Raw genomic sequence first — 14870 nt, 5'->3', positions numbered from 1 at the left:
TGTACCGGAAAATGTTCTACGAAAAATTGTAATTGTATTTCCTATAATTTAGAATGCTGCGCAGTATGTGCATGTACACCAGAGAATTGTAAAAATGTTAAAGACGACTCTATTGAAGACAATGAAATCAGCTTATTAGATGGAAATCCTGTTGCTGTTGACGAAAATTTTCAAATTATTGACAATAAAAACGATGTATAATTAATATTATATTTTAATTTTATTATATTTTTCAATGAAAATTAATTATATATTGCTTAATGTATTTCACTGTAATAAAACATTCAATAATGTAGTCACCACGTATATTAAAAGAAAAATTACATTATTATAGCATTGTAAAAAATTAATTTTAATTGTTTTAATTATAATATGTCTATATAAAAATAATTAGAAATATCTTTTTTTTTATAAATTGTACGTAACATTTGTATTGAATTAATTTTTTAAATTTAAACAAATATTTCTACGCGCTGCACTCCTGTATCGCCTCAACCGCTGTACACACTTAGCGGTAGACTGCTCGAAAGGCATATTCGAAATATTTGGGTCCACGTTTTTAGCAAGATATAAAAAAATTATCCTTGTCAAAATATTCTGACTTGTACTCGACGGTTTAAAGATTATAAAGCTATTTGTAGAATTGCAATTCATTTAGTAGTTTTTTAGAAAAAAAAATCCCAAAAATCACTAATTAAGGCATTTTTTCAACAAAAAAATGCAAATAACTCGAAAAGGAAGCATTTTACGAAAAATTATCAAGAGAGAAAAAGTGTTTATTTTGATGAGATACACCTTAAAAAATTGATTCCGAAGCAATTCGGTGAAATTGCTTTTTTGTATAAGTTATTTGTTAATAACAATTGCCGGCCCACTTGTAAAAATTTTAAAAAAATACATTTCATCTTGGAAGAATATATAGAATCGAATAAAAAAGGTTTGGTGCATTAGAAATGCAAAAAGAATTTTAGTCGGTATATTCTGTTTCTAAGCGTCTTTTGAGGGGTAAACCTCTCGCCTATTATGCCAGAATGCTTAAATTTGCATTTTTTACCATTTTTAACAAAAGGGGTGGATTTCACCCCTAAAATGCAAAAAACGCAAGTTAAGTATACCTCACTTTTGAAGTTGAGGGTAAAATATACTCAATCCCAAATTTTCATGCAAATCGATTGAGGTTTACCGAAATCGGAGGTCATAGTTGATTGTTACCTTTATTCACTGTACTATTACTTTTATTCCCCTGTATAATTGTACAAAATGTTTTCAAAATTAAATGATTAATAATGGGTGTGTCTATGTCACTTAGTATAAAACCATATTAGTGGGTGTATACCGACTGTTATTTTAGGTTCTAGTAGTTTCTACATATCCGTTGGCTATCTCTAAATACTGCTAAAATGTCTTTGTAAATCAGTGCTTACACGATAATTTTTATAAAATGTTATTAATACGTAATTTTAGTAACTTACTGTTCTTCTTCCATGATCTTTGCTTGCTGTGTTAACAGCTTATCCGTTTCTCTCTTCTCCATCATCATGAGAAATTTACTTCTGAGGTCTCTAGGCGGTTTTAGTTTGTACTTTTCTTCAATAAATTTAACTTCTGGTTTCTCTTCTTCTTCTTTAAAAGGGGGAAAAGGGCAATCAACGCGGACCATAATCCTTAAAGTTACATCTTTAATCGCATAACCTGATACGACAAAAGCATTGTATCCTACACCTAAAATAAATTTAAATTTTTTTTTATTCAATTATCTGGTATAGTATTCTTTACGCAATTGTTTTTACAAATGTTAACATGTTACATACCTTACTACAACAGTGGCGCACCCAGGGGGGTTTTGGGGGTTAAAACCCCCATCAGGACCCTATTTCGACACTGTTACTCACATATTTTAAGGACTCAAAATGGAGGTAGCATCATAAAAAAAATTTCGGTGACCAACCAAACCCCCCCCCCCCCAGAGGCAAATTCTAGGTGCGCTACTGCCTTACTAGACCTGTTTGGTAACATATGCTGCAGCTTATATCTACGAAAACATCAAGTTCTTCTTCTCTTCTTTCTCTTCTTTTTATATAGACATGACTCTGTCTGTTTTTCAATGTGTTTCCAGTAGTTGTCGTTTCATCGTTTGCGTGTTCTTCCTACTGATCGTCTTCCTATTGGGAAACCGTCTCTTGTCATCTTTACTAATCTATTTATTGTCATTCGGCTTATATGATAGTTCCATTCTCCTCTTTTATGTCTTACCCAGTTCTTGATGTTCTCCACCTTGCATCTACGTCGTACATCTGTACTTCTAGCTCTGTCCCATAGTGTATTACCATCAATTTTTCTAAGTGTTTTCATCTCTGCTGTTTCTAACATCCTTTTTGTGCTCTCTGTGTCAGGTCTTGTTTCTGCCGCGTATGTCATTATTGGTCTGATGACTGTTTTGAAAATTCTGCCTTTCGTTTTTTTCCCGATATTTTTATTGCTCCATATTGTTTCATTTAGGCAACCTGCGGCTCTGTTTGCTCTATTCACTTGATCTTTCACTTCAGTTTCGAGCTTTCCGTAGCTAGATAATATAATGCCCAGATATTTAAACTCCATCACTTGTTCTGGACCTGACAATAAACCGGCTTCAATCTAGGAAGCCTATAATATTATTTTCATAACAACTGACATCAAATAACTTAAACATCAGTTCCGAATAGCAGATGATCTGGACTGAAAGTGTCCCATGTGATTAACTAATGTACAATAGCTTCAACCAACCACGACATATCTGGAAGGCGTTAAACCTCATCAGAACAGAACATGGTGTGTTACATGTGATCATAAACTCCATAAATGTGCCCAAACCAAACAATTTACCAAATAGTGAAGTAAATACATAATGAACAGTGTGAACTGACAGCGTATCGGAAGGTTTTGAAGGACTTTTTCCATATCAGATACTCCAGCCTTGAATGGATAGCTGAATTGGATCTATTAATATAATAGTTTTTATTTGTAATAGGGTAATCCATACATGGCAATGAGTTATTTATTGACTCATTTTTAAATATATATTATTCGCTCCGTGCGTGACCATGGTAGGGGTACCTTGAAACGATGCCAGCGTGCGTAACGGCGAAATATGACAAAATTGGAGTCTTTATACGCATACATTTTATCAAAAATGTGTGCAAATACATATTGCGTATTTAATTGTGCTAATAATAGCAAAAATAGCAAGTGTAGTTTTTATAGGTTTCCAAAGATTACATATAAATTAGAGAAAAGAAAAAGATGGATACGTGCGATTAATATGAAAAAGTAAATATCACATAACATCATTTTTATGCAATTAAAATAGGAAATATTTAAATAATTTACCTTAAATGATATTTTATAAAGCTTCAAGCTAACTGCAGAGTGCCTGATGACTTTAGCTTTTATATCATAACTTTTACTATTACTGTTTTTAATTATATGCTCTTTCACGTGAAAAACTTGATTTGCCAGTACTAGATTTTTAACTTTTCTTTTCCGTTTGGGCTTAAAAAGATATATTATGATGAATTTTGAGGAACCCAGTTTTTAATACTACATTCATTTTGTACATAAACTGAAAAAATATAGTTAAAAAGTTAATTATTAATAATTGTCAATTTCGCCTGTATTTAACAATGTCAAACATATGTCATTAATGTCATATGTTTAACCTGAAAATTGGTAGACTCCAAAACTGTTAGATGAAGGCGGTAGGTGTCGCGTCAGTCACGCACAGAGCGAATATAAACTTATCATGTTTTGCCATATGCTAAATAAAGAATAAATCTTTTTTGACTTTTCTGTATCATTTATTGACTTTTCCTATGATATTGTGGGGGACTTTCTACCAATGGGAAGAGATTATCTGCGTATGTAACTGCGTTTACATCTTCCCCACGATATTTGTTTATCCAGTAGCCATATACTGAACATAATGTGTGTAAAATTGTAAAATGTGTGAATTTACGTAATGTGTAAAATATGAGTTTTCCATTCTAAAGGATATTTCGTGGTTTTAAATTTTTTGCCTTGTTGCATTTTTAAATTAACTGCTGTATTTTTTTATATTTTTTATATTTAAAGTTTTGATTTTAATTTGGATTGTTCTCAAGATTTTGAGAATATTAATTACGTCAACTACCATATTTTTTATAAATAACACAATTATAATTCAAAACATGTCATTGAAAACAAAAAAAAATAAAGAATGGATGACTGATGACTGGATCAAGTCATGGATCACATTGATAAAAATGAAATCTTAATGAATACTCAGTCAGGTTTTCGTAAAAAGTATTCATGTGAAACTGCACTGCAACTTTCACTTTGTAAATTCAGGTCTGAATTGGACAATAATAATTATGTAGTAGTAGTATTCCTTGATTTAAAAAGAGCGTTTGAAACTATTGATCGTAATATACTTCTCACTAAATTAGAAGGCTATGGTATTGGAGGAAATGTTCTTGAATGGTTTAAAGGTTACTTATTGAATAGAAAGCAACAAGTGAGGATTGATGATATTACTTCTTCTGCAATTAGTGTTAATATTGGGGTACCTCAAGGTAGTGTCTTAGGACCCCTTTTATTTATATTGTATTTAAATGATATAAACTTGTTTGTTAAATGTGATTTCTTTAATTTGTATGCAGATGACACCCTACTTGCATGTTTTGATTCAAACTTAGAAAATGCTGTATCTAAAATGAACTCAGCATTGCAGTCTGTTAATAAATATTTAAAGATTAACAAACTAAAGTTAAATGTGTTAAAGACAAAGGCTATGATAATAACAACGAAATACAAATACTCAAATATTGATATTAATACTATTAATCTTCAAATTGACAATGACAAAATAGAAATCATTACAACAATTAAGTACCTTGGTTTTAAATTGGATAATTTATTGTCTTTTAATGATCATTTTAATTACCTATTAAAAAAGATTTCTAAAAAATTATACTTTTTTTCAAGAATATCTCAAAATTTGTCAACTGCAACTAAAATTACAGTTTTTAATGCGATTATTCAACCTCACTTCGATTTTTGCTCGTCAGTTATTTTTCTCTTCAATTTAAATCAATCGGCCCAGTTGCAAAAATTACAAAATCGTGGAATGAGAATCATTATTGGTGGAAACAGATATACACCTATAGCAACAATGCTTAGCATGCTGCAGTGGGTTTTAGTTCAACAAAGGGTCTTTTACCTTACAATGTTGTTCATTTATAAAATTCTAAATAATTTGGCCCCTGCTTACTTTTGTGAGTTTATTACACGGAATTGTGATATTCACAATTACCCTACTCGAGGTAACTGCAATTTACACATTGTGAAAACAAAAAGGACGGCTTCAAGAAACTCTTTATTGTTTAAGGGTTTTGATCTTTTTAATAAGCTTCCTCAAACAGTTAAAAGTTGCTCATCTATACAAATGTTTAAAAGCAAATTAATGGACCATATTAAAAGCACCAATAGTTAGGTAGTTGTTTTGTTGTCATGTTTTATGTTATATATTATTGTTTTATATTTTTTAATAAGTGTAGATACTATATTTTAAGTGTAATTGTTATTTTTTATCATATATGAATGTTATAAATTGATTAATTTTGTATGTATTAGGGCTTTCCCTATTTGAATCAATAAACTTCTTCAACTTCTTCTTCTGATGACATTCTGCAGATGATAGACCAAAGGAAATTAATGAAAAACAGGGACGCGAAGAAATACCAAGAGATCAATCAAACAATTAAAAAAGAAATACGAAGAGCCAAGGAGACATGGATGCAAGAAAAATGTAAACTAATCGAAGAGCTCCAAGTGAAACGCGATCATATAAATATCCACCGAAAGATTCGAGAAGCCACTGGTCAATACAAGAGGAGAAACACACACCTCCTCATAAACAAAGACGGGAACCTGACTACGACAGTTAAGGAGAAGTTAATGACCTGGAAAATGTACATCGACGAACTTTTCTGGGACTACCGAGGTAATCTTCCAAAAATAAATTGCATGGCAGGGCCGTCAATACTAGAAAGCGAGGTGAAAGCAGCTTTAAAACAGTCTAAGACTAGTAAGGCCACAGGTCCGAAAAAAATATCCGTTGAACTTATTAAGGTGATGAGTGAAATGAGCACGAAGGAGTTAACTGAACTGTTTAACGCCATATACGATTCAGGTAATATCCCAGAGGAATGGCTATCGTCAACATTCGTAACTTTACCAAAAAAATGATCTACGAAAACGTGCGAAGATTTCCGAACTATCAGCCTTATGAGTCATGCACTTAAGATTTTTCTTAAAATCATGCATGCCAAAATTTACAAGAAATTCGAAAAAAATGTCGGTGAAATGCAATTTGGATTTCGCAGTTCAATGGGTACACGTGAAGCACTTTTCAAGTCCTACTTCAGAGATGCCGCGATGTCAGTTGTGATGTCTATATTTGTTTTATTGACTACGCCACCAAAAGATTGTCGCAGCACCAAAAGATTGTCGCCGCCCTACAAAGAGTAGGATTGGATGAGAAGGACATTCGAATCATCATGAATTTATACTGGAACCAGCGTGCTCAAGTCAAGGTCGAAGACCAGCTTACCGACCAAGTGAAGATCATGCGAGGAGTAAGGCAATGCTGTGTGCTCTCGCCCACTCTTTTCAATATATAGAAAAGCGGCTTGAAGCCTTCGAGATGTGGATCAACAGGAGGATACTAAAAATATCGTATGTGGATCATGTCACCAACGTTGAGGACGTACAGCGCATGACAAAAGAAAAAAAAGTGCTTAATTTAGTAAAATCACGTAAGCTTGAAAACCTCGGCCATGTGATGCGGAACGAAGAAAAATATCGAATTCTTCAACTAGTTATGCAGAGTAAAGTATTTGGCAGAAGAGGACCGGGACGCAGTCGTATCTCGTGGTTGAAAAACCTCCGACAATGAAGACTGCTCTTCGCAGAGCAGTCAACAAAACCATGATAGCCTTGATGATCGCCAACATCCGGACCGGATAAGGCACTGTAGAAGAAGATGTCATTAGATAAAAATTCATATATTAGGTTTTTTTCCTCCCTTTGTTATAACTGCAGGAACTGAATCCATTTGCCAAACTATTAGTTTTTTAGTAGGCTAAAAATATAACAAATGACTCAAATAACAACACACTGTAGACAAAATTTGTAACTGTGTTAACTATTAATATAAGACTGATTTAATTACTGATAGAATAAATGTATAAAAGCAGTCTTACCTATTAAAGCAGAACAGAGGAGGGTTGCAATTTCAAAAGATTGGCCACTTTGCCTCAATAATGTAGTATGTGGAGAATACAAACGCCTCGGTAGGAATGTGGGCATATCTTCATTTGGTTCAAACTTTATATGATCTGCTATAAAACAAGCACAACCATCCCAAGTTTCTAGTTCAGGGTGTGGTAACATTGTGGGGCGTAAGGTAGTACAGACCATTTTTAAAATTCCACATTCATTTTCCACTGCTAAGAGTAACGGTTTTCTCTCAGGATATTTGAAACTGAACTGTTTTCTAAAATATATATTTTATTTTGAATAACTTTACAGTAACACAACTAAACATATTCGTTTTCTGCATAATACTATAGACTTGCCTTTCAGTTGATAAAGTACATATTTACCTATAGTCAATAAGTTCGACTCTCATTCCCAGTCGTACAGGTAATGGATTTTGACAAGAGCTATGGCCTTGTAAATATTAGGTAAACTTGTGTACTGCACAAGTATCGGTATGACTCATAGCTCTTGTCAAAATCCATTACCTCTACGCAAAATTATTAAAATAGTAAGACAATGTAAGAAAAATTTGATTCTGACAGTCTTTACTCTTAAAGTTGGTTTGGTGATAACCTTATAAGGGATATATCTACGGAATTTTAGAATGAGATATTCCGGTATTGACCATATATTTCGATATAACCCAGTGGTTGAGTTTACCGAAAGTACAAGTACATTTGCGGCAATATTGAAAGCAAGAGAGGTTCTGGTCACAAACCTATATCCTGGCTGTCCAATCTTAGGAAATGGACTGATCGAACGTCAACTGATCCATTTTGAGCTGATATGAATAAAATAAGATGGATCAATGTGGTCGCCAATATCACTAGAATATAAGCGTTTTTAGAAGAAGAAGAAACAAGTTTACCTATCTGAGTTCACTTATAGAAAGCGATAGTGACACATCTTAAGAAGTAAAGCGAAAGATTCTGCTAGGTAATAAATGTTATTTTGGAATAACCAAATAGGCAAAAATAGAAATCTATCTATCTATACAAGGATTTTTACAGCTGTCGCCACCTTCCTTCTTTCAGCCAACGTCTCCAGTCCTTTCTGTTCTGCCATTCTCCATCTCTAAGGTCTAGTCTTTCCATGGCCTTGTACACTTCATCCCTCCATGATCTTCGGGCTCTACCTCTTTTCCTCCTTCCTATTGGGCTCCAATCCGAAATTTTTGCTATTCACCTTGTATGATCTGTTCTTCTCACATGTCCATACCAAATTAAACGTTTTTCTTCGATGTAGCTGAGTATGTCTTGTTCTACTGCCATTCTTCGTAAAATTATTTATCTTTTCATTTCTGATGCGATCCATTTTTGTCATTCTGCAGCTTCTTCTCATTAACTCCATTTCAGTTGCTGTGATTTTGGACCTGTTTCGTTTATTTATTACCCAATTCTCTGCTCCATAGGTCATTATACTGCGTACCAAGGTGTTATAAATTCTCTTCTTTGTATTTCTGGTAATCTGTCTATCCCACAGTAACCCGTTCATTTGTTTAATACATGTTCTTGTCTGTGCTAATCTGCTGGTTATCTCTTGCTCGGTGGTTCCATTTTTTGAGAGTATGAATCCTAAATATTTGAATTTGTCAGTGCCGTTAATTTCCCTATTATCGTCCATTTCCAAGTTTCTCACTAATTCTTGCTCTGTTGTTAAATATTCGGTCTTTTCTAGATTTATTTCCAGTCAATTTTTTGTGTATTCCTTTTCTAATTTTCGGAGCATATAGCACAGATCTTCTTCATCTTGAGCCATTACCACTTGGTCATCTGCAAAGCTTAATGTGTACAAGAAGTTGTCCCGGATTGGTATTCCTATCCCTTCACATTTTCTTTTCCATGGTTTTAATATTTTTTCGAGGAATATCTTGAATAGTGTCGAAGATGCAGAGCATCCCTTAAATAAGCCTTTTGTAGTCTTAAAAATAGAAATTTAAGACGAAAAAAAAAACTAACAATTTATAGAAAACTTTTATAAAAATAGGTGAGCTTAGATGGACTGGACATGTATCAAGAACAAATAAAAATTACCACTAAGATTAACCATATTAGCCACAACAGTAGTAAATAACAGTGGGGATAGACCACGATTTAGATCGAGGGATAATATGGATGAAGACACAAGGAAGATCAGCGCAGAAAATTGGCCACAATTAGCCATGAACAGAAACGGCAGGCGAATTAGACTGGGAAAGGTAGAAGCTCAATTAGAGCTGTAGTACCACTGATAATGATAATGATGATATTTACATTACATGTACTTGTTCTACAATCGTTGTAGGAGTCTGGCATACATATATATGATTACAATAATAACTTTAAAAATAAAATTAAATGGAAACCATTTGCATGTACATATGACTATGAATCAAAGACATTAAAAGATTGAATAAATCAAAGTAATTACTAATATAGAAAATAAACGATACAAATCATTTAAAAAGATGTCTACTCACCTGAAATTTTCAGCATACAAAAGTAGTAGCTTCTCCTTTTCATTATTCTTAATATATCGTACTGGAAAGTTTGTGCGATCTTCAAAATAAGGTTCCAATATTTCTGGCCAGCATAATTTAATCAAACCCAATTCATACCCGATCTCTTTCAGGTGCTCATGTGTTAAATCCACTGGTTCTGGTAGTATTCTTACTTTATCGAGTTGTCTAATATAAGAAAATTCTTCCTCTTCTTCCACTTCCTCGCCATCCTCAGCGTTAACGCTTAAATAATCATATACCGTTTTCTCTGGCTCAATTGTATAATCTGTCATATCATTTAATTGACTCTATTTGATATCACCTTTAAGATTATTAATTTGCTCTAAAATTAAATTGATTGCATTCAATTTTTCCTTATTTTTAACATGTCAATGTTTAGTAACAATAAGCAAAAGAGATAAAAACAAAAAAAAGAAAGCTAAAAAGAAAATAAAATGAGAAAAGAGGTACATCAAGAACATTTCTTATTGTAACTTTACACAGTAAGTAGTAGAAAACAAATGAGGAGGTGTCAATCAAAATCAATCATGTCCACCTTAAGAAGTTTTAGGAAAATTGCAAAAAACGTATTAGTAAATACCTTACATGAAAAATCGGATAAATTAGCATATATCATTTTATTTATTGAAATTAACTGACTCTTAGTAAATATTTCAAATCTGAAGGTATAAATAAACCTGTAAATACATTTTAAAAAAAGGACATGTTCTTATTTGATTGAACTTCATGGACGTTGATAGAAGGGGTTGATAAAAAAAACTCTTAGACTACTTAAAATATCTATTGTATTGTTACAAAAAATATCTTGAAAAATGGCTAACATTTACCAACGACACTTTCCACAAAATATAAATGTTTAAATGTGTAGTCCAATGTCAGGTTCTAGACAATCACAGGATTCGTCCACTTCGTCAGCATCAATTTCGTCGTCCTGGACTTCCACTATTATGGTCTTATACCAAGATAAAAAGTCATGTTTCTGCCAGTCATCACCATACATTTTCACAAGTAACGTCTCCACGTCCTTCTTCTCAGCTGCTTTCACTATATTGCTCAGTGGAAGTGACTCTACAGGAGTTGAGAACGACCTTGCAGAATGCCAGCCTTTTTTTTGAGGCTTGTTGTAGGTTTCAAAATCACTTTCAAACCTAAAATTATGTGCCGATTTCACTTTGATAACAGTAAGTTCTTGTCCATTGCAGTTGACAGCTTTCTCTTTCCTCACAAAAATCCTCTTCTTTTCAGATATCATTTCAATGTTTTTAAATCGTGTAGCCAAACTTTTAGCATCAATCAATCCCCAATCCTCTCCAAGTTTCCGTACTTCTCCAACAGAACTATATACATTGTAGTACTCTTCCTTTGTTGCAATGGTAGGCTGCTTCCTGAGTAACTTTTCAACCCTTCCGAACACCCGATCAGCGGGGAGGAAGCTATGCCCGCGAACAGGGTATGTTAGAACAATCTCCTCTAAAGCATTTTGCACTGATCCTAACTAATACACTAATGTGTGAACAGCGGCATTGTTTTTGTTTTGACCGGCACACCCATCACAGAACAGATTCAGTCTTGTTACATTTGAAAAATTAGCGGAGTTCAAGAAATTTATAAGTGCAGATGAAACTTCGGTCGCACCCCTTCCTGCAAGTTCTTCAGTCCATACGTAAAATATGGGGTTTTGTGCGTTTGATGCTACAATGCAAAAAGAGTAAAAACTTAATTGTCTTTTGTAGAACGCGTCTTGAATAGGAGTTTTGGGAAGTGCTTGAATTTGCTGGAGATCAAAACAGAAAGTAACCTCATTTTCTTTGTTTTCCTTTAAGAGCCCATAAAAAGCATTAGCTCTTAATCTGTATATTCTTTTCTCCATCATAAATTGGTTGACCACTACCAAGTCTTTCACAGCTTTAGCCTTCTCAATTTTCAGCTGAAGATCTATTTTATTGCATGTACTGCAAACGTCAGAAGCTGGTGATGAAAATCCGATATTTAATTCATTGAAAACTCTCCTAAACATAGATTTCTTATCTTTAAGATTATCAAGTACAGAATCATTGTATATTAGCCACAACTTCTTAATGTTTAAGTCTGCACCAAGATAAATCCTTTTCGATTTTTTTCGATTATAGTGGCTTTCTTTTCCTCTTAAATTTCTCAAAAAAAGGCGGACTGATTCCTTGTTCGCAGTAGATTTGTGGCTCTTCCTATCGCCACCCCTCTGATACTTAACAGCCTTTCCCTCTTTCACCTTTTTAGAAATATTAGTCAATCTTGTTCCCTTCACCATGGTAATATGCATGAAAAGTTTCCTACACACAGGTATAACTTTACCGGTTGATGAAAGTATAGAATATTGTACACTAAAACTTTTAGCCTTTGATTTTTCAGAGGTAGGCCTAGGCCTTCGCCGCTTTATGTTACGTTGATTTATCCAACTGGCAATGGTGTTATCTTGCGTGTTTTTGTCAGGTATTTTGTAGAGGATATTTCGAACAAAAATAGCATCTATAGGCCTAACTAATGTCCATTTCATACCTTTGTTCATGTGTTTACATGGAACAAACACACGACATCCCACCGGAGTACTGTATCGCTTAAGCTTGGCTCTAGTTTTTTTATTCACAGTCTTTTTATTTTTACGAGATCCTTCATTGGCATCGCCCACTCTCACTAAGTTTTCTTCATCCATGGAAAATTTCAATTTTATTTAATAAAATCTACTATAATAATATTAAAATTAAACCACAGTGCAATACAAACTCAATACTCGCTATCGACATAACCTAGAGGGAAAACACAGACAATGTGTTGACATGGTCAAATCACGTGACCAAATCGGGGCACTCCTATTAGCTGAATGGACATGTGGTGGTATGATTGAAACCAACTGTGGACATGATTTCATTTGATTTGGGAACCTAATATTGTGTATTCATTTTAAACAGGACATGATTTTTTTTAACCGAAACCGAAAACACCATAGAATAGGATTCACTCTTTATTTTATGAAACAGCTGCTAACTCATTTTTTGATTTTTATGGACATGATTGATTTTGATTGACACCTCCTCAAATGTTCAATAGCAAACAGTAGATAAACAATACGCAACCGAAGGGGTAAAATATTAAGAGGTTGCTCTTATAGACAAATTTTTAAAATATTCAATTTGATAAATATGAAAGTACTTACATATATTAAATTATTATCTAAATTAGACCAAAATCTAGTATTGTCTGAACTGTGACATATATCAGTAAATTTTTACTTATTTATATTTCAATCGATTATATGCATGGTAACCAAACAAACTGAAAGTTCACGATATACCGTAAATAGAGGTCTGTCCGTTACAATAGGACCTACAATAACAATGTATTACAAGATATTGCAATCAACTCCTATTCAAATATCATTGGCAATTTCATTAGTTTAAAATCGACATCTACATAAATCATAGCGGTATAATATCGCTGCTCATAATATGACATATTATTGTAAAACTAGCATTGACAATGCAAATATAATTACAAGTCAAAATTACATTATTAGGTGATTCACACTTGATTCTTTCTTGAAAAAGGTCTAATATTTCATCTGGCATCCAATCCTTTCTCTTGATACTTAACGGTATTTTTCCCTTTTTAATACTTTATTAGCTATTGATACCATGACCGAGTTCATAATCTCCAGTTTTTCGTCTATATTTGCTTATTCAGAAGATTCGTTCTACTTCTACGTTCTACTACAAATAATTATTTCTCTCCTATAAAAAAATATTACTTTCTTTTAAATAAAGTCTTTTTGAGTTTTCATTGGTTTATAACAAGAATCATAATCTATACATTCTTTCGATTTATAGATCACCTGATTATTCCACGGAACTATTTTTTCAAAACCTTTTGACCAGGAGAAAGAACTTGGTATGTTTTCGAAAGATATGTCCAAGATGTATTACGGCCTTACTGTGGTGCAATTGCGCAAATTGGCATACTCCTATGCTGCAATAAATAGGATATCATATCCCTGCCTGGGATAAAACAAAGCAAGCTGACCGCAACTGGTACCGAGGTTTTCTTGATAGAAACCCTACGCTGTCATTAAGGACACCAGAAGCCACAAGCTTGGCACGAAGCTCAGCTTTTAATCGTCACACAGTTGGTACATTCTTTAATCAATTAACAAATGTTTATACACGGTAACAGTTTCGTCCTGAACGTATATGGAATATTGAAATTGGCCTCACTACAGAACACAAACCTATTTTCACAATCGTCTGGGAAGCTCTAAAAATATTGCAAGAGAAACTTGGTCCATAATCAACTATCTTGGAAATAAAACTAACAAAGCCCAAACATTTTATGTTTATAATAGTTATATTATATATTATAATAGAGTTATAATATACACCTATATTTTTATTATTTTATAGAACATTGTATAGACATATTTTAATTTAATGACTCCTAAGAATTTACTCAGACTCCTGACAGAAAAGAATTTAGATAAACGAGACATCCGACTAATAGCAAATATGTACTACAATCAGAAAGCAGTAGTGAGAGTGGAGAATAATACCACTGAAGAAATTGAAATAAAGCGAGGTGTGAGACAAGGGTATATACTGTCACCAACCCTGTTTAATCTCTATTCCGAAGACGTATTGAATAGAACACTCTCTGAACAATCCGTAGGTATTAAAATAAATGGTGTTAGATTAAACAATCTAAGATTTGCCGACGACACCGTTCTGATCGCAGAAACACTTGAAGATCTACAGACATTGGTGAATAATATAGCAGACTGCAGCGAAGAATATGGACTATCTTTGAACATAAAGAAAACTAAATTTATGGTAATATCGAAATCAACACAAAATGTCCAAAATTTATATTTACACAATGAAATTATCGATCGAGTTAGCAAATACAAATATTTAGGCACTTTTATAAATGAAGACAACGATAGCTCAGCAGAAATCAAAATAAGAATAGAAAAAGCCAGATCCATATTCACTAAAATGAAGAGAGTGTTCTG

The 14870-nt window shown here is 33.2% G+C and overlaps 1 protein-coding gene across 1 annotated transcript in view; it reads right to left on the bottom strand.

The window, feature by feature from the left end:
• Positions 1–13126, bottom strand: part of lobo (coiled-coil domain-containing protein lost boys) — a 46307-nt gene extending 33181 nt beyond the window's left edge. The window contains exons 1-4 of the mRNA XM_072538587.1: positions 13026–13126; positions 9794–10157; positions 7278–7570; positions 1473–1722 (exon numbers count right to left, since the gene is read on the bottom strand). Coding sequence (XP_072394688.1) covers positions 1473–1722; positions 7278–7570; positions 9794–10107 — 857 coding nt within the window. The 5' untranslated portion in view covers positions 10108–10157; positions 13026–13126. The remainder of the gene's footprint in view (positions 1–1472; positions 1723–7277; positions 7571–9793; positions 10158–13025) is intronic.
• Between the last annotated feature and the right edge of the window lie 1744 nt (positions 13127–14870).

This window comes from Diabrotica undecimpunctata, chromosome 7 (genome assembly GCF_040954645.1).
Source record: "Diabrotica undecimpunctata isolate CICGRU chromosome 7, icDiaUnde3, whole genome shotgun sequence".
Taxonomy (NCBI): domain Eukaryota; kingdom Metazoa; phylum Arthropoda; class Insecta; order Coleoptera; family Chrysomelidae; genus Diabrotica; species Diabrotica undecimpunctata.
Note: the sequence above shows the minus strand (reverse complement) of the source record. Positions and strands in the feature narration are given on the sequence as shown.